Source organism: Vanessa cardui, chromosome 8 (assembly GCF_905220365.1).
Source record: "Vanessa cardui chromosome 8, ilVanCard2.1, whole genome shotgun sequence".
Lineage (NCBI taxonomy): Eukaryota > Metazoa > Arthropoda > Insecta > Lepidoptera > Nymphalidae > Vanessa > Vanessa cardui.
This window is the reverse complement of record NC_061130.1, coordinates 11,215,521-11,241,770: the sequence shown is the minus strand read 5'-3', so window position 1 is coordinate 11,241,770 and position 26,250 is coordinate 11,215,521. Positions and strand designations below refer to the sequence as shown.

The 26,250-nt window shown below is 31.4% G+C and overlaps 4 protein-coding genes across 5 annotated transcripts in view; 2 read left to right on the top strand and 2 right to left on the bottom strand.

Annotated features, from left to right (window-relative positions):
- The window catches only part of LOC124531784 (dnaJ homolog subfamily C member 10-like), a 70,751-nt gene extending 67,517 nt beyond the window's left edge, over positions 1 to 3,234 (top strand). The window contains exons 26-27 of the mRNA XM_047106309.1: positions 458 to 545; positions 1,108 to 3,234. Of these exons, the coding sequence (XP_046962265.1) occupies positions 458 to 545; positions 1,108 to 1,374 (355 nt within the window). The 3' untranslated portion in view covers positions 1,375 to 3,234. The remainder of the gene's footprint in view (positions 1 to 457; positions 546 to 1,107) is intronic.
- A 1,679-nt stretch (positions 3,235 to 4,913) lies between these two features.
- Positions 4,914 to 8,177, bottom strand: LOC124531673 (PIH1 domain-containing protein 1-like). 2 transcript variants are annotated; one of them, XM_047106164.1, is made up of 6 exons: positions 7,992 to 8,177; positions 7,243 to 7,384; positions 6,973 to 7,048; positions 6,272 to 6,849; positions 5,687 to 5,830; positions 4,914 to 5,013 (listed from the first exon to the last, which is right to left on the bottom strand). In XM_047106164.1, exons 2-6 carry the CDS (start codon positions 7,306 to 7,308, stop codon positions 4,981 to 4,983), a joined length of 897 nt encoding a protein of 298 aa, XP_046962120.1. In that variant the 5' UTR covers positions 7,309 to 7,384; positions 7,992 to 8,177; the 3' UTR covers positions 4,914 to 4,980. The 2 variants fall into 2 exon arrangements, with proteins under 2 accessions (XP_046962120.1, XP_046962119.1); XM_047106163.1 differs by lacking the exon at positions 7,992 to 8,177 and adding an exon at positions 7,472 to 7,603.
- Positions 8,178 to 8,277: 100 nt separating this feature from the next.
- On the top strand, positions 8,278 to 15,216 carry LOC124531672 (ell-associated factor Eaf). The gene is made up of 9 exons (XM_047106161.1): positions 8,278 to 8,478; positions 9,086 to 9,211; positions 10,389 to 10,481; positions 10,688 to 10,826; positions 11,529 to 11,650; positions 11,990 to 12,098; positions 12,202 to 12,466; positions 12,625 to 12,739; positions 13,323 to 15,216. Exons 2-9 carry the CDS (start codon positions 9,115 to 9,117, stop codon positions 13,433 to 13,435), a joined length of 1,053 nt encoding a protein of 350 aa, XP_046962117.1. The 5' UTR covers positions 8,278 to 8,478; positions 9,086 to 9,114; the 3' UTR covers positions 13,436 to 15,216.
- Positions 15,217 to 21,236: 6,020 nt separating this feature from the next.
- LOC124532071 (facilitated trehalose transporter Tret1-like) lies at positions 21,237 to 23,327 on the bottom strand. The gene is made up of 2 exons (XM_047106709.1): positions 23,205 to 23,327; positions 21,237 to 22,673 (listed from the first exon to the last, which is right to left on the bottom strand). Exons 1-2 carry the CDS (start codon positions 23,278 to 23,280, stop codon positions 21,385 to 21,387), a joined length of 1,365 nt encoding a protein of 454 aa, XP_046962665.1. The 5' UTR covers positions 23,281 to 23,327; the 3' UTR covers positions 21,237 to 21,384.
- Positions 23,328 to 26,250: the final 2,923 nt, after the last annotated feature.

Genomic DNA, 26,250 nt, shown 5'->3' with positions numbered 1-26,250 from the left:
GATTACTTGATATTCTAATGACAATAAAGGAAAACTCATCATATATAGATTTGGAAAAAAAAAATGCTAATTATATAATAATCTGATGGTACATTACATATTTATTTCTATTTTTTTTTTTTGTCAGTGAAAAATTCTATGTATAATGTAGGTAACATATACATATTTTATTGAAGTTTTTATGGTTACCATTAATGAGAACAAGTAAACAAAGTAACTCAAATTGAACCATTTCATACCTTAAAAAGGTAAATGTTACATTAAACAACCAACTCCTATTTTTAGTTTCTATGGTGATTGTAAAAACTAAGGTTTATTAATACAAAGTATATTTGATTGATTATTACGGTTTGTTGAAGGTGATTGATTCTTTCAACACCAAGACAAAGAAATAATCAAGAATAATCCTAAAGTATGCGATATTAAGTAACATAATTTTTTACTTTTTTCGTTTCAGCACCAAGAAACCGTGGCTGATTTATTTCCATTCGCCCAGATGCCACCACTGCTATGTCATGTATCCTGACTTTGTTATCACTGCATATGTAAGTATTATTGTCTATGAAAATACTCATTATAATCTATGGATATTATTTGCATTATAGGAAAAGTCGCACGTTTCGGATACAAAATAAAAATAAGAAAGAAAAAAAATCAAGCTGTTCCAACCTTAAGTATATATACTGGAGATTCATTTAGTTTTATTTGAATATTGTAGATCAAGTAATCTTTGATCTGAGATGGCCCAGTGGTTAGAGCGCGTGCATATTAACTGATGATTGCGGGTTCAAACCCAGGCAAGCACCACTTTATATATGTGCTTAATTTGTGTTTATAATTCATCTCGTGCTCGGCGGTGAAGGAAAACATCGTGAGGAAACCTGCATGTGTCTAATTTAATCGAAATTCCGCCACATGTGCATTCCACCAACCCATATTAGAACAGCGTGGTGGAATATGTTCCAAACCCTCTCCCTAATGGAAGAGGAGGCCTTATCTCAGCAGTGGGAAATGTAACGGCTGTTACTATTTTAAGTAATCTTTTTTTGCAACCAGTCATTTTTACATAATCGATTCGCTTTCTATACCAGTTTAATTGTCTTCCAGCACCTCGAGAACAGCTTGCAGTTCGGCAAAGTGAACTGCATCACCGAGAGGAATGTCTGCCAGCACGAGCACATCCAGAGCTACCCGACAGTCAAACTGTACCTCAACCGCGACCAACGCAGCACCACTCGCGTGGTTACATTCCAACCGAAGGATTACGCTCGCCTCATACAAGAAATTAAACCTCATCTGACGAGGTATAATGAAATCCCGGATATAAATAATATTGAAATCAAAAGTCATATAAATTTTAGAGATGAACTCTAATGATATTTACAAAATGTAGATAAAATTCATCGTAATATTAGTGAATTAACTATTATAACAGATTTTGAAGGAAATTCTTCTAATTTTAAATATGGAACGCATACAAAGCCCTTTTTTATAAACAAACAAGTTAATATTGAACGTAACAATGAAAAGGGAAGTGTTTACAACTGTTCCATTTAAGAAATTAAATATTATATTTACTATAATTTGAATAATTGCATACTGTAATGCGTTTACTACATCTAATTCTAAAATCATAAATCCAGCAGCAACATATATGTATATAATTAGTTATTTAAGTTATTTTAATTAATTTGATGTTCCACAGAATATGATATGATCAAATACTATAGATCTTAAAAATCATATTATCTCAATTAATTTGTAACTGTTTTGCTATCCTTACTCTTATGTTAATTTTACGCATATATATTTTGAGATCTCTAACTGTGCCGTTAACTGTGCCGTTTATTTAGTGCAAAGGGACGCCTTCGTAATTAATAGATCATTACAATAATACCTATCATTATGTAAATACTTGTAAAATAACAATTGCAGCTTCAATTTATAACTTGATAATGACTATATACAATAACAAAATAACTAAAATGTTACTATGGTTTTATTGATGTTGATATGTATGGGTTTAGTGTAATAAATACTAATAGTCTTTCTTTTGTCGTATAACTAAGGAGGTATTAAAATGTCATGTACATTTTGTTGTCATGAAATATTATTTATTATGATATAAAAACAATTTAGTGTACTTCCTTGCATATAAAACCATGTAAGTTTTTTAATGATGATTTATTTTGATTAAAAGCCGTACAAAAAACACACTTCAAAAGTTGAATGCTAAAGACATGAATGTGTACTTTGAACTATAAGTAAGTTTAAGTTGTGTACTTGTGTTACACGTATTCCGATCCGGTGCCCTTTCATTGCTCTACAAACGACTCTGTTGACTAGCACAAACTAGTAATCTCCGATAAGGTCTAAGATAGAATTTCATTTTTAATAAATTATGAATATTGTAGGTTAGGTCATTTTGGTAAGTTACGGCTGTGATAGACGAATTGTAAATGGAGAATAGCCGATAAATATGTTGATATTTCTAGAAAAGGTATTTCTTTGAATATTATTTTAATCTGTGCATTTACGAATAATTATGAATCTCAATTTTTAATCTGTCCTGTTCGTATCCGTACTGTATGACCAAAGGTTCTTTCTTATGTTTAAATTCAACAGCTTCAACTGGTGTATTTTAACCATCGAATAACTTCTTTAATTACCCAATTAGACGTAATTACAAATCGCTCAAAGGATATCTTAACAGTAGTTACAACTAAAGGTCAGATAATAATTAAGTTATTGGCACCATATTACACAGAACTACAAGTACTTTATTTATTTCGACTTATGACGGTACTATAATACAAATTCTAACATTTCGAATTAGCTATGCTAAATGCTAGTTATTAATTAGATCTGAATGATTCTGTAAGAAAAAAGTATTCATATCGTTGCATAAATATCTGAAGGGGTGATATATTTTCTTTTTCATGTATTCTTAATTGTTTTCTTAATTCCTCAATGAGTTTCAAATGCATGAACAGATTTGGATATGTCAAAGGAACATCCGCGACTTTGGGTACAATTATTTATTTTTGGAAAACTTTTATAAGACTCATTAGTTGCGTTTTGAGGTCAATTTTAGGTATTTTTCATTACTAGAGATGAATCGTAAGAATTCAATCTAAAAATCGTTAGAATTAAACTATTCTCGATTTCGCTGCTTCTTTATTTATTAAATCGTAACACATTAGTTTAGTAAGTGTATTATAATAATTTTATAAATAATTTAAGGCTGCACATCGATCATATTTCAATTTGCAACCAAAAAAAAACAAACATTCCTTTAATATTGCATTTATGTAAATTAATTTATTTAACGACGCTCGCTGTTCGGTGATGAAGGAGTGTTCATAAACCACTTGATGTTGGTAAGGTTGCATCGTGGCCCAAGTAAATTGAATGTAAATTCCCACTGCTGGGCTAAAGGCCTCCTCTCCCTTTGAGGAGAAGGTTTGAAACTAAGACATTATTGTTAATTTCAATGCTTATGTAATGGCACAGAAGATATAGAGCATTTGTTTGTGTGTAAAAAGAAGCCTTCTTTTTCCAAGTTGGAAAGTTCTTGTCAGAAAAATTCACTTGCAATGTTCCAGTCAATTTAAAGAAAACATCGATATTAGATTCATACATTACTGTGTTGCTCATCACCGAATAATTTTATGTATGAATTTTCTTACGGTGCTTTATTCATTTTCCTCGCGTTACATTAATTCATTAATATTATTTAAGATATTTTTTTATCTGTATCATATACCTAAGTTTTAACTTTTTATATCTATTTTATGGCAATGCTCAACGGCAATAAATGTTAACAACAAATAAATTGTTAGGGCTTACATCACAATTTAACCAATAACCCTTACATTAACTGTTCAATGAAGTGTAAAAAACAATAAAAATTAGTTATAAACTACGCCTTCTACTTCCTCTAACCATATCAGTAATAATTATAAATTTCAGTTTTTTTTTTTAAGTTACAAGAATTTATTATTCCAAAATATGATGTATTTATGTAGTGTTATCAATTTTCTTTTAATTGACATGTTCGAGGAAATTTTTGTGCACATCTATTACTTACTACTTACGAATCAATAATTAAAATATTTAAATGAATTTTTTTCGCCTTTTTTTAAACTAAAAAAATATTGCCTGTATGTGCCATTTTGCATTATTCTTGTATCATATAAACAACGACATAATTTCACAATATTTTTAATATATGTGTATTTCGAAAAAAAATATTGTAAATATTATTTATGCCTTTTTTTGCTGTATATTAAACCAGTGATACTTATTCACGCTTATTATTAAACCCGATTTAAAATTTTAATAAAGTTTTATTGTATTTCTAGTTTCCACATTATACCACTTAACACATTTTCCATGAGCGATTTACTTCTGCTTTAAGCTGGTAAACCAGATAACCTTATAACAAATTTCTTCTGTTAGCAAGAATCAAGACTTTTTATATTTTGGTTAAAAATATAGCTTACTAGCGACTTGCTCCGGCTTCGCACGGATGCAGTGCTGATACTAAATATACTACAGATTTTTTTTTGTTTCTTTACACTAAAACCTTCCTCATGAAACACTCCATCTATTAAAAATCCGCATCTTAATCCGTAATTTTAAAAATCTAAGCATACCCACGGACAGGCTGCAGTAAGTAACTTTGTTTTATACTATGTAATGACGACCGATTGTTCAATCGTTGTCAACAATAACAATAAATATTTAATTATTCCATTTTCAATAACTCACATTGTCGAAAAATATCTTAGTATCTAATCATGATGGTGGTAACCATAGTTTCTTAAAAAATCATGTGTAGCTATCCTCCCTATAAATAATGTGAACAATAATAAATATATGTCTCTAGTTTATTAGGAAATAAAAGATTATTTATTTTTCTACCTTTAATCAGTTGAGTAATAACACAATTTATGAAATAAAGAAAAAATTGTAACATTAATTTATAATAGGCATTTTCACACTCAGCATCTGGAACAAAACAAGTAATTTGAAATATGTAATGAAAGGTATTTTAAGAAACATACAATCATCATTAAAAAGATATTTATTTCACTGAAATGTTATTGCCGTTCCTTTTGCTACAAATGAAATCAAAACATAATATTGGTTGCCTTGCAATGTATGACGCCACAGGCTCAACCCTGACCCCTTGGGCTATTGTTATGCACACACCTAGTACCTAACTTTATTTTAGTGGGCAGGGTAATTAAGGTATTAGTAATTCCTTAAAATGGGACATTGCTACATTTAAAAAAAAAAGTATCTTAATGTTTGAATAATTTAGTATTTTTTTGGTGTTCTTTGTACAGAATACAGAATTACAGATGTATACTGACAAAGTCACCACAAGCCTTCAAATTAATGAGGAAATGACAAAACATTATTTTATCAGATAACACTATAAACTATAAGACTCAATATCTAGTGTTTCAGGACCTAAAGTTGGGCAATAAAGTGTTTTTTGAGTAATAATGCACTGTGAGAGAAGTATTAGAGTGATGACTACTGACTGAGCTGACTCAAATAATATTTTTATTCCTCTGTGTATCTCAGCTTATAAATATTCTGCATCAAATCCATACTTTTATTCTTATAGATACTTAATGTAATCAAGATTATTATGTTTTATCACAGTACTTACATCTTTATTTCTATTCAGTTCTGCGTCAATAATGTCCTGGTCAACGCTGCAGGGTAAAAAGAAGTCCACACACTCATAATTGTCCTTTGAAGCCAACACTAATCGATCTTCACCTATTTCTAAATTTAAATCTTTCAAGTCAACCTAAAAAGGGATTGATATTAGTTACTAAAACAAGCAATGACAACATTTTCTAAAAAACTAGTAAGTAGTACTTGTAAGTTTAGATCTACAATTTGTAATATGCTAGTTGGTTGTCATGTGTTATGCAAAAAAAGTAGCCTATGTCTTTCATTGGACTTCAAATTTGCTACATACAATATTTGATCAAATTCAGCCATTTGGTAGTGAAAGAGCGTCAGACAGACTGAGTTACTTTCACATTTATAATATTAGAATAGATAATAATGAAAGTTTTACCAACACATGTATGTACTCACACATATTATTGTATATTAACACAATGGATGATAACACTACGTAAAATTTATGTAAAAAACTTATGTAACTGTATGATAACTTTATGTAAAAAAAAAGAAAACTTGAAAATTTAGTACAATATTTTGACCAAATCTGAATACATACTGATGCAGGGATCATGAATTCTGCTAACAAATATTTTATCTCTCCCGTAGGAGGCTCTCTCCTTAGCCTATAAATAAACTGTTTTTTCTTCGGTGCAGAGACTTCTGTTTTTTTCAATACTGGCTTCTGTATTTCCTCAATTAAAGGTTTCGTTTTCTGCTCACAATTTTTAACATCCCGAATTTGTATTCTATGGGACTGCAGCGTTCCGATTGACTTTCTATTCTTAAGTATTGTAAATCTTTGCATGTCCAATTCAAATTGATATTTATCTTGTAAGCCTTCAAAAACAACTGTAAGGAAAAATGTTTGGAAGAGATCATCTTTTTCAATTTTGGAAAAAAAGTCTGGATTCACAGCAACATCATAGACAGTAACTGGTGCTCCAGATTTGTCTTGTTCTGTTCGTCCCTCTCCAATACTCATTGGTACTCTGTAGCTTGAAGGGTCTTCGGAATTTAAAATTTGCATTAATTCCTCATTTGTTATATCTCTTGGACATGGTATAGCCTCAGTTAGACACACATTTACAAATACTTTTTTGCTGTCTGGTTTAGTAAATGTTTTGACACAAAAACCTGAAATGAAAATAATAATTCCATAAAGTATCAATTGATTGAGCGACAACAATTTCTTTCACACTGTATATTCCATGTTCATTTATTATTTTTGTTGAAAAAGACATAAAATTTGTTAATTACCTGGCCTTGGTTTAACAATTTGTGTCGGTACTGTATCTGCCAACATTTTATTAAATTCCTCTTCTACAGAGTTTTCCTAAAATTGTTAAGAAAAAATTGATATTATCTTTGTATCTAGACGAATAATTACATACTTATCTAGTTTACTTCAAAAAGGTGAATGTTTATAATGTCTACAACGACATATTTTTAAAATTTATTTTTTCCTATAAAATTATCTTTTGAAAAAACTTATTATTATTCTTTCTTTATACTAATTTCTATATATACCTTAACAATCCTCATGTTTTTCTCCATTATTGTTGGATCAATATCGAGCGTAATTGACTTTTTCATTTTTTGTTTACTTTCAATTTCAATGGTTTCTAGGGAGTTCTCGTATATGATTGATATAAAACTTTTCTACTATTACCTATGTTAAAATATAAAAAAATAATTTTAATATTAATATAAAATGTGTACTAAGTTAGCAATACTAGTTTCCTTATTTTTAAAATACCTGCTTTTTATACAGCAAAAATAAATTCAAAATAAACCTTTTTTGACATAATTCGTCAGCACAAGAAAGAAATGTCAAATGTCAAGAAAAAAGAAGTCAAATAATGGATATTTTTAGTTTGACTTGTAAAATTTGCTTATTACATATTCATTTATTTATAAAAATCTAATCTATTAGTAAATATTTGCGAGTATAATATACTCAAATACTGTGAATAACGTGTGTCGTTAATACAAAAAAGTAAATATAAGTTTTAAATGTAAATAATACAACTTTGTTTTAAAAAACACATCATTATATAAAACTGAGCTGTAAAATGAAATTTATTAAATATTTAACATTTATTAATAATAAAATAGATATGGGCAATTGACATATATGACGGTAAGCGATCAAAACCACCTAGCAATCAACAATCACATCACAGTAGATTGCGCTTATCAAATTATTAATATACTTTGTGTATTGTGTTACTCCTTATTCTTCTATTAAATTTACTTTGGTTTACTCATTCTCGTACCTGGAACAGAAAATGTTAAGCACTGTCACAATAATTATCTCGCTGTCGGATGTCTTAGTCCAATTAAAAGTAAATTGAAAACATGCTGACGATCTTTAATTGACTCATTAGAAATATTTTCGTTTCATAATCTTCTAATTACACAAAAAGTTGGTTATAATAAGTTGGTATATTTAGTGAATTAGCAAGTATTGAGAATTTTAGTCAATGTTGTATTACCTCCGTTTCTAAAAAAACCTTTCTACGTTCTGCGTCTATGGTTGTTGAAATGTCAATTGTCATTGTCACCCGATCAGCCGTCAACCGTCGTGTCCATCATGAGAACTAGGTCGAAAGAGTAGTCAATGTCTAATTTTTGGACTATTTCAATCTTTCTTGATTCAAAGAATCACATTAGCAATGCAAAACTTTGCAATATCTCGCTGATTATGAAATTAATTTTATAAGAATAAGCAACGTGTAACCTTGGTGAAAGAAATAATCAAAGGTATAGTACGAAGAAAAAATTTATTACTTAGCCATATTTTGTATATTTGATCGTTTATTAATTACTTTTAAATGGTCAGTGATATAAAAATCGATGGCATTAATAGTATTAATATGGTTCGTACTTTAACAATAAATATATCAAAGTAAAATCTTGAATTAGACAAAAATAATTTTTTCGCTTGTCAGCTGTAGTTAAGTGAATGTAATACGTATGCATAACACTAATCTCGAGAAAAACAACAGACACATAACCTTTCTAAGTTTTTGGGTGTCGGACATAGTCCGTGAAAGCACATAAATTATTATTTCGTAATATAAATAAAAAAAAATATTCAACAAATATAAACTCTCAGAGAAAGCAGTTTGATTTTAAATAAATCAAATGACATTTTTTATTTTGTATTTATTAGGACAAAATAAAAGTTCTGTTGTACCTTATAATGTTTCTTTTAAAATATATTAAAAATGTATGGAATATAAGTACAATTTAGTGCATGAAGGCACATCTTTGAGCTACAATATAGAACTTATCTGTTCTCCATTACTATATTTTGTATATAAAGTTTCTAATCAAATAAATACATTTCCATATTTTTTCTTTATAGGTGCAAACATATGGCAGAGAAAAGCTAAGATGGCTGATAAACATAGTCTGAACTATGATGTAAGGGAGCTGAAATTAGGCACAAGCTTCACCAACAATAAGACATCTCAGTATCATACTATTAAGTGTAAGTTGTATGATATTTTTTATAACTCCTTTACTACCATTGGTATTTTAATTTAAAAACATCAAATATGAATTAAAGAATCAACCTATTAACTACTTAAGTTTTTGCTGAAGGTACTACCCTCATGTAACTATGTACCTAGATACCTTAGGTTACCCTGTTTATACACATAAATTTTCCATTTATTTAATTTGTATACTAATTGGCCTTCACTTAATTTTTACACTAAAATGTTTTATTTTAACTAGTAGTATCTATGTTAATTTGTTACAAAAATTCAACACACATATTTTAAACAGACATTTTCTAAGATAAACTTGTAATATTTTGTAGAAATTGATCCAAAATAGAGCAATAAAATTTCTGACCTTTTTTTATGAGACTTAGAGAAGCCAGAAATTATTTTCCAATTTCAAAATAGATAGTACTACTACCCTAATGAAATAACAAAAGCTTAAGTATTAATACAGTTATACGGCAATTTATACAATCATATTAGTATTGGAAATATAGCAAATCTTTCAACTACCTAAATTATATATATCACATAATATACTACATGATTTTTCCTCTTAATTTCAGTTAAAAAAAAGGTATTTCTTACAATATTATGTAATTGAACATAAATTTTCACTTATCTAGTAACTTCTTTTTCCATAATCAATATTAGTTGTTTATACTGTTAACTTATCAATAATAATTAACTTTATCAGTCATACTTGATAACTTAACTATGCACAATTTGAACAACATATGCAATAACTTCACAGAAGTATACTACTAAATAAGGATTTATACAAATAAGAATAGAAAAATAGGAAAACTTTTATTACTTATACAGTTTCAAAATGAATGTGTCTTAATAAAAGTTGGTTATAAAATTTCTATTAAAGAAATTGCTTTCTCTAACTTATGTATGAAAATTAAAAAGGATAGCAAGTTGAGGTTTCATTTCTGGATTGGATAAAAGCCTCTTGAAGATAATGTTTCCTCACAATGCTTTTTAAACTTTGTTTGTTTAATTTTGGTTTTGTTTTGTAATCCTGGAAATTTAAAACCAGTTTGAGAAATATGTTTTACTGAACTAGAACATTGTCTTATGTTTGTTTTTTAATATATGTAATAAATGAAATATTATTCAAATTGATATGTGTTACAATTATAATACTTTTTAAAGATGATTTCAAGCCAGCTTCGGTGGATGTCAATAAAATGGCGACAGTTGATGTTGGGACTAATAATCAAGTGACTGTAACTGTGCCACATTTAGGTAAGTGAGCATTCAATTATATTTTTATTAATGCAATTACTTTCTTAATAAAAACTAATGTTAAGTGTGCATAAGTTTCTATGATTCCTCATACTTATTTAAGCTTTATGTATAATATAACACATAGTCCAAAAATAGTTTCTATATTCGCTGATTTTACTTTATAAAATATTTTCCCATTATGTAAATGTCATATTGAATTGCAGATGGTGCTGGAGTCCCACAGACAGTATTTAAAGGAAGTCAACGGCCATATACAAAAGAATGTGTTTTGATAATAGATAGAGTTACTGGAGAGATAACATTGGAAAAGCTTTCAAGTAATATTCAAGTAAAAAAAACGAGGTAAGTATTTTTTATTTAGTATAATTTAGTATTGTTTTAATGCAACCATAACACCTACATTTACATAGGTACAAGTTAAAATTATTCAATCAGTAAACATCAATAATATTGGAGTGAAAGATATATGTCAGTATAAGAATCATTGAGACAGAATATATTAAATACAATGATTGGCGTTGCAATTATTGTGCAAGATTAGGTTCAGCAATAGGCGAACCGCGATCTGAGTGAAACATTTTCGTTTCCACTAATTTCACAACTCTAAATCTGTGGATTCTATAAAAAAATATATTTAAGGATATTTAAAAAAATGCACTTTCCACAGAAATATTTTAATTATTTTGAATCCCATTTAGAAATAATTGACATACTTGTGTAAAGACATGGTTATATTTATTATGGTACTTATATGCAAGTTCAAAATAATTATTACCAAATATAGATAGTCTATTTGATTGTGTTTCTTTCTATACAACCATAGTCATGCTGCTGAAGTTTAATTATTATGCAATATACTACATCTCTCCTGGCAATTATCTCTTTCCACTTCTACAAAACTATTTATAGTCTTATACATCAAATCAAATCTGATGCAACATGAGCCATTTTTTTATTATGGTCTTTAAAAAACAAAAACTACAAGAAAACAATTGTAACTGCTTAATAGTACAGTACTTTTACATAGTTACATTTATTTTCCAGACAAGAAACAAACCAGAAGCAACGACCATTGACTCCCGTGACCACAGAATTCACAAACACGACTCAGAGATCGACGTCTCGCACTCGCGTCGCTACCAACAGACGTACTGCCAACAACACAGGTCTGTTTTTTTAAATACTAGGTAGGCGGAATGGATCTCTTGTTTGTAGCCGCCACCGCCCATTGGTGTATTTGGCGCTGTAGAAAATAATAACTATTCCATATAAAACACCAATGCGCCTCAAATGTTATGTCATTCACACTTCAAATAAGAAACAACAATACTAAATATTGCTAGTAAATTGGTCGTAGAATATCTGATGAGTGGGTGGTACCTACTCAGACGGGCTTGTATTATAGCCCATCTCTTTAAGTATTTTATATAATCTTTATATATTACAAAAGGCCAATTTACATCATACTTTTTATGTGCATGTGTATATTGATCTCTTCGTTGCAGGTCCCAGCGGTGTACAGAATACTCAGAATCGATTTAACCATGCAGCGCCGAAATCACAGAACATGGTCAGGTCTCCCCCGCGAGTCAAAACGTCTCCGCCACAGGCTCCGTAAGTATAGCGTATACATTATAATTACACAAGCACCGACGGATGCATTAAAATTATCGCTCGTGCATTTTTTTATTAATAATCAACTATCTCTCTTCATCAGATGGTCAGCCGGTGGCAACAGCACCCTCGCGTCTCTGCCTATGATAGGGTTTGACGAAGCGCCACCGCGGTCCCCGCCCCCACAGCCGCCGCCGCACGTGCCCGCACATGCGCATGCGCAGCAACATATACCCCCACATGCGCAACCTCACGTGGCCCCACATGCGCATGTCCCGCAACACGTGCCGCCGCATGTGTCTGCGCATGTTCCTCAGGCGTCCCGCCACGCACCGCCCCCCGCGCCCCTTCCGCAACCTCCCTCCGCTGTGAGTATTTAGGATATTCAATTCGAGTCGCAATCTGTGTCTCATATGGCGTTCTTGTTAATTAAATGTTAATGTTTTAGTCATTTCATTCTAGAAATAAGCACCAAAATAGGATAATAATAATATATAAGTCTATACTGTGACCTAATGTTTTCTAGGTGTCGCGGCAAGACGACAGCTCGTCGAGTTCATCTAGTGACAGTGACAGCGATAGCGGTAGCGGTAGCGACAGCGACGACAACGACTCCAGTGCGCACCACTCGCTCACGAACGGTAATCGGAGTAATGATAACAAACTTGCATGTTGCAACATTTTTAGAAAACTGTTTTGTTGACAGTATCTAGTAACAAGGCGTGTAAAATATGTCAATATTTTGGTCACCAGCCAATTACGCAGGTTATATTATAGTGTCTGCAAACACACATTTCTTCACTCATAATCTCGACGGGATGGCATCCCATACGATAGAAATTTAGAAAGAAAGGATCTACAGCTTTACGTTGTTTCCGAGGCACGGAAAAGTATATCGACTTCGAAATGTTCTGACTATTTTTCGACAGAACAACCTAATAATTTTTCAACTCCTCAACCTAGGATTTGCGCTTATGACCTTAAGATCTGAAGCCTAACATCAAGCTACCAGAGCAACAAGGCAGTTAATTGATGTATCTTTTTTTTATTTCGTTTTTATACCTGATGGTAAATGGTCAACGTCAGCCATTGACAACGGTGCTGAAAGAAGTATCTCATTAAGTAGAACCTTATATCGTCAATACCCTAAACTAATCCCTGGGCACTACGATGGTATGTACCTTGGGGCTGCGTGGCGGGGAGTGCTAACGAGTGCGTGCGCAGGCGCGGGCGAGGGCGGCGCGGGGGGCGCGGGGGGCGCGGGCGGCGCGGCGCTGCCCAGCGACGTGCTCAACGACGACCTGTGCCTGTCCGAGTCGGGCAGCGACTCCGACTGACACCGACGAAGACATTTCCCTCTCTATGAGAACTATTCTATCTAGGAAATAAAGCTTGCTCTTCACTGAGGAATTTCATGTATATTTTGTCCCGAGATATAAATTTCATACACTTTCGAGCAGTGAACTGAGTGTTAGGACCACGCATTTGCTAGCAGATATATAGTTATGCCGAGATGTGTGTTAGAGTTTGAGAACGGATAATTTGTAAATAAAGCTCGAACGACCGAAATTTTACTGTTTGGAATTAAATATATGTTATCATCATCTTACTATCTTATATTCTACGAACTATGACTGCAAATAGTGGTTTATGTATCTTAATATGACAGTGTCTTTAAACGAAGGCCTTATTAAAAGTATAAAGTACTTATTTAAAAAAGAGATGGGTGTATAAATAAACTATGAAATTAATATGGCAGGTAAATTTAGGGATACACAAGTAGATTTTAAAAATTGTTCCAAATTTGAAAACCGTTGAAGAAGTCACCTGTGTAAAAATTAGTGTAAAAAAATTGCTTTATGATATAAATTTATATCCCAGGATATAATATAACATATTCCATAGTGAAAAGCGGGCTTAATGATAAACTTGGCAAGTGTCCTGATCTACAATCTTATCTCGTGTGTAATTCACGTGTTTATGGTTCCGTACTCAATGACCCCGTAACACATTATTTGTAACTGGAATTAAAATCGATCTTAATACAGTGGACTGTTATTATAATAATAAAAATATTTACAAAAAAAGTTGGATATTAATATTATATTTCTAATTGGAATATTTCGTAAATTGATAATTTCCACTGTCTGTACTTGAGTCTTGGTTGTAACTAGATGTGTGAGTGCAACTTGCATTTATCTCGTATTCGTGAATTAAAACATTTCCTTCTCCTTATATTTATTTAAAAAAAAGAGTCGTGAGTTTGAACTATTGTATAGACTTAAAAATCTATAAACAGTTTGATTTATTGTTCTTTTTTAAAGACAAGTCATTACAAATGAACGCTGTTGTTTTTCTTCAGTAATATTTACTTATTTCCAATACTTCATACATCGACTCTTGCCATGTTTTAAACGAACATTGGATTCGATTTGATGTTGCCATATATAATTATATAAATATATGCCCTTGATATTTTAAAAATATTAAAGGGATAAATATCATAATATATACATTTTGAACGACAAATAAAAATCGAATTCAATGCAAACATGGTAAATGGTCTCAATGAAACTGTGAGAATGTGTTATACACGAGATCGTCATTTGTAAGTTTACTGTACATATTATTAAATTATATTCGTTTCAATCGAATTTATATTTAACATAACACGAATTAAAAGAAAACGACTCCTCAATGAAACCTTAAATATAAATAAACAGTATGTAAATATTTAAATTTAATTTTCGTTCAAGTCTCTCATACTCATTCTCTTATCAGACCAGATAATGCCATTACTTTTTTATTGTTAGAATAAAAAGGCCGGGAATAGCTGCTAGTGTTGTAATCAAATTTAGTTGTATAATCGATTTCTGAATATATCGATAAACTTATCAAATCTAAGTTAAACTTACAAATGTAAACGATATACAATTACTTAAGATAGTTAAGTGTGTATCATACTGAAAATGTTATTGTGCCTCAAGTGAAATATAGATATATTTTTATTTTATGCCAATTTTTTAACTAGCGTTAAGATTATATAGCGTTTGGTGGACGCTGAACGATATTATACGTTAGTTTAACGAGTCCGCAATAAATTATTATACATAAAACATGTTCGTTTTTTATTATAATTTTAATTGATTCACCATGATCGGAATATAAAGTAGTAAGTTTTTGTCGTCATCGTTATGTCATATACTAGGTACTTGGGTGCAAGAAAAGATATTTTTAGAACCAGAAGTAGGAATCACAAAAAGAAAAAAAACAAATAGTCTAACCTCTAAAAACAATGAACTTTAATTTACAAAAACAATCAATCTATCATAAAAGAAAAACATTAAATCTGCAACACAAATAACCAACAATAATAACCCTAAACCGTATTAAATGATAATCCCGCCCATTCTTTTTTTTTTCTTGAAAACATTTTATGTGACGTCACTAATATGTCATTCGACTTAGATGTTTATTCCAACAATATATATTTATTTATTTATTTATTTAACACTTTTTGTACACCACAATTACAATTACAAACGATTACAGAATACACAAACTAAAAACTAATGGTGAAACAAAGGCGGCCTTATGGCTTACTAGCCATTTCTTCCAGACTACCTTGGGTTAGAAAGTTGTCTGTGGAAGAGAGTATAGGGTGGTGCAATTATAACTACTCTTAAAATAAATACAAGCTAAACACATACATAAATAAATAACAGTAATAAATATTCAATAATGTGCATACGTACATATATCAATAAATACCTACATACATACTTACATTTATACATATGAATACATATAACTACATACATACATACAAGTATACATATAAATAAATACATATATAATATACATAATACATACATATATGACGTATTAAAATCATGTCGTCATCGTTACTATGATGAGAGATAGTAGTTCTTAACAGCGTTTTTGAATGTATGTAATGTTTTTGACTGTCGAATACTCAATGGCAAGTCGTTCCAAAGAGTTACAGCCTGAACAGTGAACGACTGGCTGTAAAATTTACTGTTATGAGCGGGCATTTTCAGTACGAGCCTACGTGTTGGTCGAATTCTAGGCTGGTCTCCTAAAAATTCAAATTTCTCCTTCAGATAATGAGGAGCATTTGGATTAAATAACACACAGTACAGAAGAGAAAGAGTATGCAGGTTCCGGCGACGGCGTATAGGAAGCCACTTGAGATTTGAACGAAACTCTGAAACGTGGTCATACTTTCGGAGGCCGAAAATAAACCGAATAGCTAGATTTTGTAATCGCTCAAGATAATTAAGTTGATCCTCGGTTAGATTAAGATAGCTTGCGTCCGCGTAATCGAGTATTGAAAGAAGGAGAGAGTTTGCAAGCATAGTTTTGGTAGGAATTGGCAGTACATTTTGAAGTCGTCGCAAAGAACTTAAGGAGGCGTATGTTTTTTTTCCAATCTGCTTTAAATGCTCCGACCAGGAGAGAGTACTATCAAGCTGTATGCCAAGGTCTCTAACAGTGGAGCAGTAGGACAAGTTAGTGCCATTGTACACAACACGTGGCATCTCCGCCCAATCAACCCTTGCCATCATGGCCGGACTACCAATAACAATGACCTGTGACTTTGCGGGATTGATGTTGAGCCCATACCGTTGACTCCATTTATGGATAGCCAACAAATCATTGTTAATGGCAGCGACAGCATCAGTTAATCTATCAAGGGTTGAGTGTCGGTAAATTTGAATATCATCTGCATACATATGGTAGAGAGAAGAGATGACATGAGTAATTGAATTAATGAAGATTGAGAAAAGTAAGGGAGACAACACGCCACCTTGAGGTACCCCAGCGCGGACTTCGCGCCATGACGAGTATGATTCGTCCACACGAACTCGCTGTCTTCGACCACTGAGGTAACTTTGAAGCCAGTCTTTTACGGATGGAGATATGTTAAAAGAACATAACATACTCAACAAGATGTCATGGTCAACGCAATTAAATGCGTTACTAAAATCAAGAAGCACTAAGATTGTGAGTTGTTTGGAATCCATGGCCAATCGAATGTCGTCTGTGACTTTAACTAAAGCTGTAGCCGTACTATGACCTGCTCGGAAACCTGATTGGAGAGGATTGAGAAGGGAATGCTCATTAAGGAAACTATTTAGTTGGTGTGAGACGAGTTTTTCTTGGACCTTGGATAGGAAAGGAAGAATTGAAATGGGACGGAAATCAGAAGCTGTTTAGGGATTACCTTTTTTAGGGATGGGGATAATTTGCGCATCCTTCCATGTATCAGGAAACTTGCTGCAGGTAAGGGAAAAATTTAAGATATGGGTCAAAATGGGAATCACAATATCGAGGATGGGAAGTATCATATTACGGCTGATACAGTCTGTACCAACAGCATTCGAGGATATAGACATAATGTTCTTTTTAACATCACATTCGGTAGACGTGAAACTAAACGGAGGAAAAGTAGGATATAATAATATATAAATATATGTCGAAGCGTCAAAAAGTTAAAATAATTGCATATTCAGCGTTTATAATCGTAAATCGACTTGTAAGTAGTCTAATATTTTTCATTTCATCTTACTTAGGAGTCTAAAAAATACGTTGAATACGCAATTATTTTTATTACTTTTTAGTGTACATTAATTTGTTTAATTGCAGCTTTAAATTAAAAAAAAAATTATAACGAAAATATCGAAAAACATAGTCACAGTCACAGCTCGATTATTAAGCTGGTCAGTTACAGTCCATAAACTACAAGGAACCACCTTCGAAAGAGCTGTAATCGACCTCAGTAGAAAAACTTTGCAAAAGAGCTAATAGGTATTTGTCGTACACGATATAACATTACATCACATAAACAAAATTTGCTTAAAGACCGTAAGAAATTCTGTCCCATATCGCACCCTAACTGTGAGCCGTTTAGAAGTTCCATCACTACATAATATAAAGCAAAGTCGTTTTCTCTGTCCCTATATCCCTATATATTTAAAACTACGCAACGGATTTTGATGCGGTTTTTTTAGTAGATAGTGTGATTAGAGGAGAAGTTTTGTGTATATAATATATGAACAATATAGTAAAGTAACATTGCTAATTTTAGATGTTTGCAATGTGATAGTATTGCACCGTGCGAAACCGGTGCGGGTCGCTAGTTGATTATAATATTCGACTATGACAATTACATGAACATAACCACGTTACGGAAGGTGACACAAATGTCTAGATACCTATATAAATGATTCGGCCGAGTGTCGCTAACGTGCTCCTCACAATTTTTCCGTTCCCTTCCTTTTCGTTACTTTGTCATGGACCCTATTCTTAGAACCGTACCAAACTTTCACCAAACAACCCTTGAAGTATATCCTTTATAACAAAAAAAGAATTATCAAAATTGGTTGGCAAAATTTTCAACATGCAAGTTTAAGACTTATATCGTTTTCATGTGTATACCATCATCAGAACTGGAATTACAACAGAAATTAAAATGGGACCAAACGGCAAGCACCACCTTTCAAACAAAAAAAATATCAAAATCGGTCCACCCAGTGAAAAGTTATGAGGTAACAAACATAAAAAAAATACAGACGAATTGATAACCTCCTCAAAATCCAAATCAAAATATTATACTTTATTCAAGTGGCCTTTTACAAGCACTTTTTAATCGTCATATAACAATTAAGTGAAGCTACCACCGGTTCGGAAAGTAGATTCTACCGAGAAGATGCGGCAAGAAACTCAGTAGTTACTCTTTTTCAACATTTAAAAAAAGTACAGTCATGTTAATACAATTATTTAAATTAATACATCCTGCCTGGAAGTCAACAGGTATTAATTCCACGCTTTTTTATCATCTACAAAATCTTGTATCGAATAATACGCCTTTTTTAACGATGCATTTTTTATAAACGATTTGAATTTACGAGACGGCAAAGTTAAAAATGTCTGCGGAATTTTATTATAGAAATGGATACCTTGCCCCAAGAAAGATTTATAGACTTTGCGGAATCCTCCTCCTTTTTGAAGTCTGTTGAAAATTATTTTCAATTACGTTTTTATTACATTCTGACTTTATGACTGACTATATTTTTATGTATGTTGTTATAGGCACACTTTGTATTTCCACACTCTCATTAACTGTCAGGATGTCAACTCATACACGACCGAACAGATCTCAGATGCATTCAGATAATTGAAAAAAAATATCAATAATTTTATTGGTTTGATATGGGCTGTTGTACCTAGAACCTCGGGATCAGTGACCTTATACTTAGTCACAAGATAAGCGAGGCGATCAAATTTTAAAAATACTTTAAAGTAACGCATGATTTAAGCTAGTTACATTGACAAATATATGCATTGAATTTTGTGAATTGAAAATTAAGGCCTATTCAGTACCATGGATAATTAAAAAATTGGCACTCTTTCAAAGTATGTTAATGAGTTGTGATTACTAAATTCAATCTTAAATTTGTAATAGAATATGACAAACTACATGAATTTGAAATTTCACGCTTGACATTTCAATAGTCTAAATTTAGAGAATGGAATTTACTAACATATCTTACAAATAATAATAGCGCTCTATCTGTATATAAAATATATTGGCTTAGTTGGGCACTACAATTTTATTTATTAAGGGCATTTCATTCAAAAAGAGTCTTAGTCTATAATATTTTTGGTATTTTAATTTATATGTAATCAAAGTAAAAATCATGCTTCATTATATTTCTTATGTGGTAAACGATTACGATATGTGGAATATACCACCCGATAAGTCACATGAAACAGTAAAATCCACCATCTCCTTAATTATAGGCAACAGCGATCTTTTACTATTCGGCTAACCTACATATGTATACTCTAGTGTTTGATTTTATTTAATTTTATTTAGTCACTTATCAATTGTTTACCCGCGATATGAAATACAATACATATCAATGATATAAAGGAAAAACACATTTTCTTCAGAATTTTTTATTTTCTTAATGACTACATATAACATTGAATAATATACGAGTATAATAGTCTACAATAATACGTACCGAAATTCGTTTCGAAGTTTCAAGATCACATATGTTTTCTTGTTTGATGATTATACTATTAGATAAACGGACGAAACATGTCTTGATTTGAACCTTCAGTTCTGTTAAGGTTGTAAAATCCACATTACCGATATTTTGGTATCAACATCCACACATTAAATTACAACATACAACAAACAAGATTAATCAAGATTATTATATAAACAGCAACTTTATTTTACAAACTCGGTACATATATTTTGACTAATATAATATTATTACGTCAGTTGTTACGTGTGTTAAGTGTACCATTTTGGTGGGTTTCGTTAATCGGTAGGGTTTTTACGGTTTAAGCATAGCAACTGGTGCTAAAACAATTTTTGCGGATTGATAAATGTTGCTGTTGATAAATCAGTATAATGAAATACTATGCTTACAGATTTTTTTCCATTGGACATTTTGGGCGAGTACCCAGAGCCCCGCGAGAGATATCAAATAAATAAGTATTATATGTGATTGTAAAACAATCTGTAACCTTGTTTTCTACTTTAATTATCTGTTTTCATCGCGTAGTGTTCTGTCAAACTCATAGGGCCCCATTATCTTAATATGCCCAGGACCTAAAGGTTAAAGACGGCCCTGAATACATAGGTCCATAATACTACATATTTAACAAATATTTGATCCCAACAGTTGCTATGTTGTAACCATAAAAAATCTGCAGGTCTTTCAGCATACTGTTAAGTCCTACGTTGGATATTCAGATATAAAATGTGCAACACTATTTTTTGTTTATATATATACATTGTTAAAAAGATTGTATGAAGACGCATTTCAGTACCTACGTCGAAAATTTGTTGCTTTTGTTACTTAAAAACTAATTAGCCTAGGTATCTAAAACAATTTTCAGTACTTTCCATAGTTAATAATTAGTTAAAATAATTTTAATTGTTGTTTACATTACATTTTATTCAGTATGAATTTTTGAAAATGCTTCTTCGGTCATCTTTTTCTTTTTGATTAATTTTTTATGTCACAAAATTATATCGTTTTATTTATATTTGTTATTATAATCGTTTTCTTTATTGCACTTATACACATACTTGTAAAAATTAAATATACATACATATTTGTAAAAATTGAATGTTCATGTCTTAATCCTTACAATCTCATAAGTAATTAGCATTTCCAGTTCTTATTAATTCAATAAAGTTTTATTTAAATTTAAATGTGTCGGCCAATAATCACATAACTCATGACTTTGCATCACTTAATAAATTGCTTGTTTGATTCAAATTAAACATTTCTTTATTATAATCAAACGTACCATTTTTAAAAAAGTACTCAATTTCATGCAACGTTCTACCCTTTGTTTCCGGTAAGCAGAACCACATGTATATAAGACAAAGGAACACTATAGCGGCGTATGATAAGAATAATCCATGATATCCCATTTGTGTTACCATGGATGCAGCAAATTTAATGGAAACAAACTGGAAAGTGAAAGAAACAGAACCTATTAAAATAATTAAAAATGATTTCATTTCTGGGGGCAATATTTCAGACATCACTAAATCAAGCACTGGGTACGGCCCTGCGGTGACAACCATAAAATACAAAGCTAATAGAAATATTTTAAGCCAAGATAAAGAATATTCGTTACCAGGACACAGATAAAGACTTAATGCGAAAATTATTAGGCACAAATTTGCTATAACACCCGATATAAAAAGAATATTGCGTATTTTAAACTTAACTAAAATTGCGCACGATGAAACTGCAGCGACGGTTGTCAGACCATCAATGAATAACGTGAATAGAAGAATGTCTGAACTAGCCGTTATGTCTTGTAACATACTAATGGCTAAAGTGCTGAACAAAGTTCTACAAGTGGAGATTCTATAAATATTTGAAATTACACAAATCCCAAATATTTTCCAATAGTATTTTTTTGTTAATATCATGAAGAGATTTTTAATTGCTTCGAATTTTGAATTTCCATGTGATGATTCGTTTTGTTTCTTCCGTTCATACGCTAAAATTAATTTCAATTCATTTTCAGTGTCTTTATTTAAGGGATGCAGAGCTCTGAAAGCTTTCTCACATTTATCAAATTTACCTTTTGACGCTAACCATGTAGGGCTTTCAACCCAAAATAATGGTAAAATTGTTGCTAGCCCTGAAGGAATGATACCCATAAGGGCAACATATCTCCAATGAAATAAAACACTTAAAGTATGCCCTAATGTAGTACCTATAAGACAACCCACACACAATATTAAGTTTATACTGATAGGTCTGAAAGAAGGAGTTATGTATTCACCAATATTGATAAACACTAACAAAATGCAGCCACCAAAGCACACTCCTAATATTAATCTGGACAGTAAAAGCATTGTCTTGTCATTGGCAAAGTACAAAAATACCCAACACGCCGCCACAGTCGAATTAATAACAGTCATTGCTTTCTTCCGTCCTAACCAGTCTGTGATAGTGCCCGTTGCTGCGAAGCCGACTATACAAAAAATGTTAATTGTAGAAGCTGAAACAATACGTGTAAATTGTAGGTATATTACAATGAAATTGTTTTATATTATAATGATAGAAACACTGTTTTAATGAAGCAAATTGTTCATCATAATTCCTGTTAAAATAAGGCTAAGGATAAGGCTTTGTGGCAAATAATAGTCGAATTCCGTATTTTTGCGATAACTCCGCTCTGCGTCGACATAGGAGATATATGTTAACTACTTAGATACTTTTTTGTTGCTTCATTAAACTTTACCTTTTATGCATTTTAATCAACCATTGTTGGTTACTGAGACATTGATCTTTTCATATAAATACTTTAATGTTTTTTGCATTTCCAAATGTATACAATGATTTCACGAAATATGTTACAACATTCGCACTGGATTAATACGATATTATATCAATTGTTTGGTTATTGTTGGATGTTTGCTTTGATGCTTTTAAATTTGATACTTAGAAAAATAATAAATATAGAAGTATAATGAAATGATATTAGAAAAATGAAATAATGTAATATTATAGTTTTATAACAGGTACAAACCTATCCAAGAAATATCTTCACTAGTCAAGGCAATAGGTGAATCTTTTGATTGTAAGCCATCAATCATTCCAGACATCTGGCCGAATATAAATCCATCTGATATACAGCTTATTGTTAGGCTAATGCCCACCAGCACCTGAAAATATATACATTTATAAAGGCTTAATAGAACATGATGTACTTTAATATTTACCAAACCCTAAATGTTATTAATCTCCTAGAAGTTAGTATTGGCTCAAATTAATCTTCTATAGAAGATAATATGTATTGTAATTGAAAAAAGCGTTATTTCTTTATTTTTGATGCTATGATTTTGGACATACTTAAAAAGGCCAAAATGATACCGGCTTGGCTTGGTTTTGTGTTGGCTTTGTGCAGGAACAGTGTTGACACAACAAAAGGTTCCCAAGATATGTAAGTTACACATTGGCAATGTAAGGAATAGTTAATATTTCTTACGGCATTAAAGTGTATGGGCGGTGGTGACCACCAGTGGCGGCGTAAGGCGTGGGCGTGTGGGCAAGTTTGAAAAAAGCAAGAATCGATTTTGCGCCGCCACTGGTAACAAGCAGCCACGGCCTCGCGGGGTAAAGGGCCTCGCGCCCGAAATTTGAAAAAGTACAACATAATATTGGAATCAGAGTACAGAAAAAAACAAAACCTCGCATACTGCATCTTGCTAACATTAAGATTCGATCTTGCGCCGCCATAGTGACCACCTACTATCAGGTGCCCGACCTACCTATGTCATTCAAATAAACTTTTCCAAATAACACCGTTTTGGCAACTTCATTTAACAAATTTGAGTCGAAAGAGTCTTTTGGTATTTTATATATTAAAATGCAATAAAATATCTTTAGTTGTATTATTTTTATCTGGCTATTTTTGATACCATTAAATAGACATTTTAAAAACTACGATCAGACCACGATCTTCATGGACTTGTTTCACTATAAGTAAGAGTGGCATAAATATGGTTCAACTATTTTCAGTCCGGGAATTTGAAGTCAATGATGAAACTTGTTTCAATTGAGTTAGTTAGTTAGTAGATAAAATCAATATAATTTTAAAAAAAGGGGATTAAATTGTAGATACGATATAGTCAAAAAATTAGAAGATGACAACAAAATATGTTTGACCCAGTCGTTAAAAACTCGATATTATTAACAAAAAGACTCGTTAAGTATTTGGGTGAGACGAGCTTACTGAAAATATATCTTAATAATTTGTATTAGTAATATATCATTACAATACATAGGTTTAAATTTTAATAAAAAAATATTGTCTAGGATTTTATTTTGCTTCCACTTTAACGGTATTTACTTTAATTTTGTCCGAAAAAATGTATTGTAAAATTCCTTAAGTATTTAAAATACCATCCTATCCAAATTTATCTAAAATTATATTATATTATTTTTATATAAAACAACAGACTAGAAAGTTATATGTTAGTAAAACAAATATATATGTATACCTGGCGAAGTGTTTGCGGTGTGTAAAGCATCGCACTTTTAAATTTTCAAAACAACCAACATGTTAATATTTGTCTACTTAAATAAAAACTTTCTGAATATCGTCGACCAATTATATCTTTTGAGTTGAACGGTAATAATATGTACTTTAAAGCCGTGTCAAATTTATTCAATATCTATTAGAACTGTGAAATTGGCGTGTTTGTTCTTTAAATATATTTAGAAAAAATCACGAGTCGTAGTCAATCACCTAAAAGTACCTAATTATGTCACGGTTAATGTAGTTTAAAATTTTCCTGTATGTTTTTTGTCTGAAGAATATTCTAGTACAGCTTGCACAATTGTTGTTTTCATTCGTTCGTGGAGTTCCGTTAGATTCCGTTCGTTTAATTTAGTGTAAATGTTTAATAAGCGCAGTGGTAACCAAAATGTGTAAATAGAACATCTTTACGGACCTTTTAAAATTGCGTAAAGTTAGATTAAAACTTAGTTCACGGCATTCATTGTTTATATAACAAAACTTTTAAATTATATTGCAAAATATTGTCATGAAATGAAAAATTAAAATACTAAAAATGAAACAAAGGATGGAATAATAATTAACTATGACTAGAGTTAGTTCCCTCTCCTTAATGGGAGAGGAGGCCTTAGCTCAGCAGTTGGAAATTTACTGGCTGTTACTTTACTTTATTTATGATTAGAGTGTTCTCAGTTTTTGTAGTTACTCTTTGATCGGGTGATGCAGGATATTATTAATTTCATATGTAGTATAAATTAAAACGTTTCATTTCATTATTTTGATTAATTTTGTGATACCACTGAAAAGGGGGTCCATCAAGGACCTATTCTTTGATCATTTTTCTTCCTTATTTACATAAATGACGCCATTAATGGAAGTAGACAAACATTAGATTCTGAGCGAAATTGCCAACAGCGGAGAGACTGTCCGCTGATCAGCCAAATGGAACAGAGGAATACGTCCTTTTTAGTTTTAAATTATTAAAATCAAAATCAAAATAATCTTTATTCAAATGGGCTTTTACAAGCACTTTTGAATAGTCAATTAACAATTAAGTGAAGCTACCACCGGTTCGGAGAGTAGAATCTACCGAGAAGAAACTCAGTAGTTACTCTTTTTCAAAATTTAAAAATACAAAGTTATGTTAGTTAATACAATTATTAAAATTAACATATCCTGCGTGGAAGTCAACAGGTATTAATTTTACGCTTTTTTATCATCTACAAAATCTTGTATCGAGTAATACGCCTTTTTTACCAATGTATTTTTTATAAACGATTTGAATTTACGAAGAAGCAAAGTTAAAAATGTCTGCGGAATTTTATTATAAAAACGGATGACTTGCCCCAAGAAAGATTTATGGACTTTGCGGAGATGATTATCACTGATTTTATCAAAGTGATCAATGTTACTGTGAATAATTATAAATATAAATATATATGAGACAACATCACATACATTACTCTGATCCCAATGTAAGTAGCTGACGCACTTGTGTTATGGAAATCAGAAGTAACGACGGTATCACAAACACCCAGACCCAAGACAACATAGA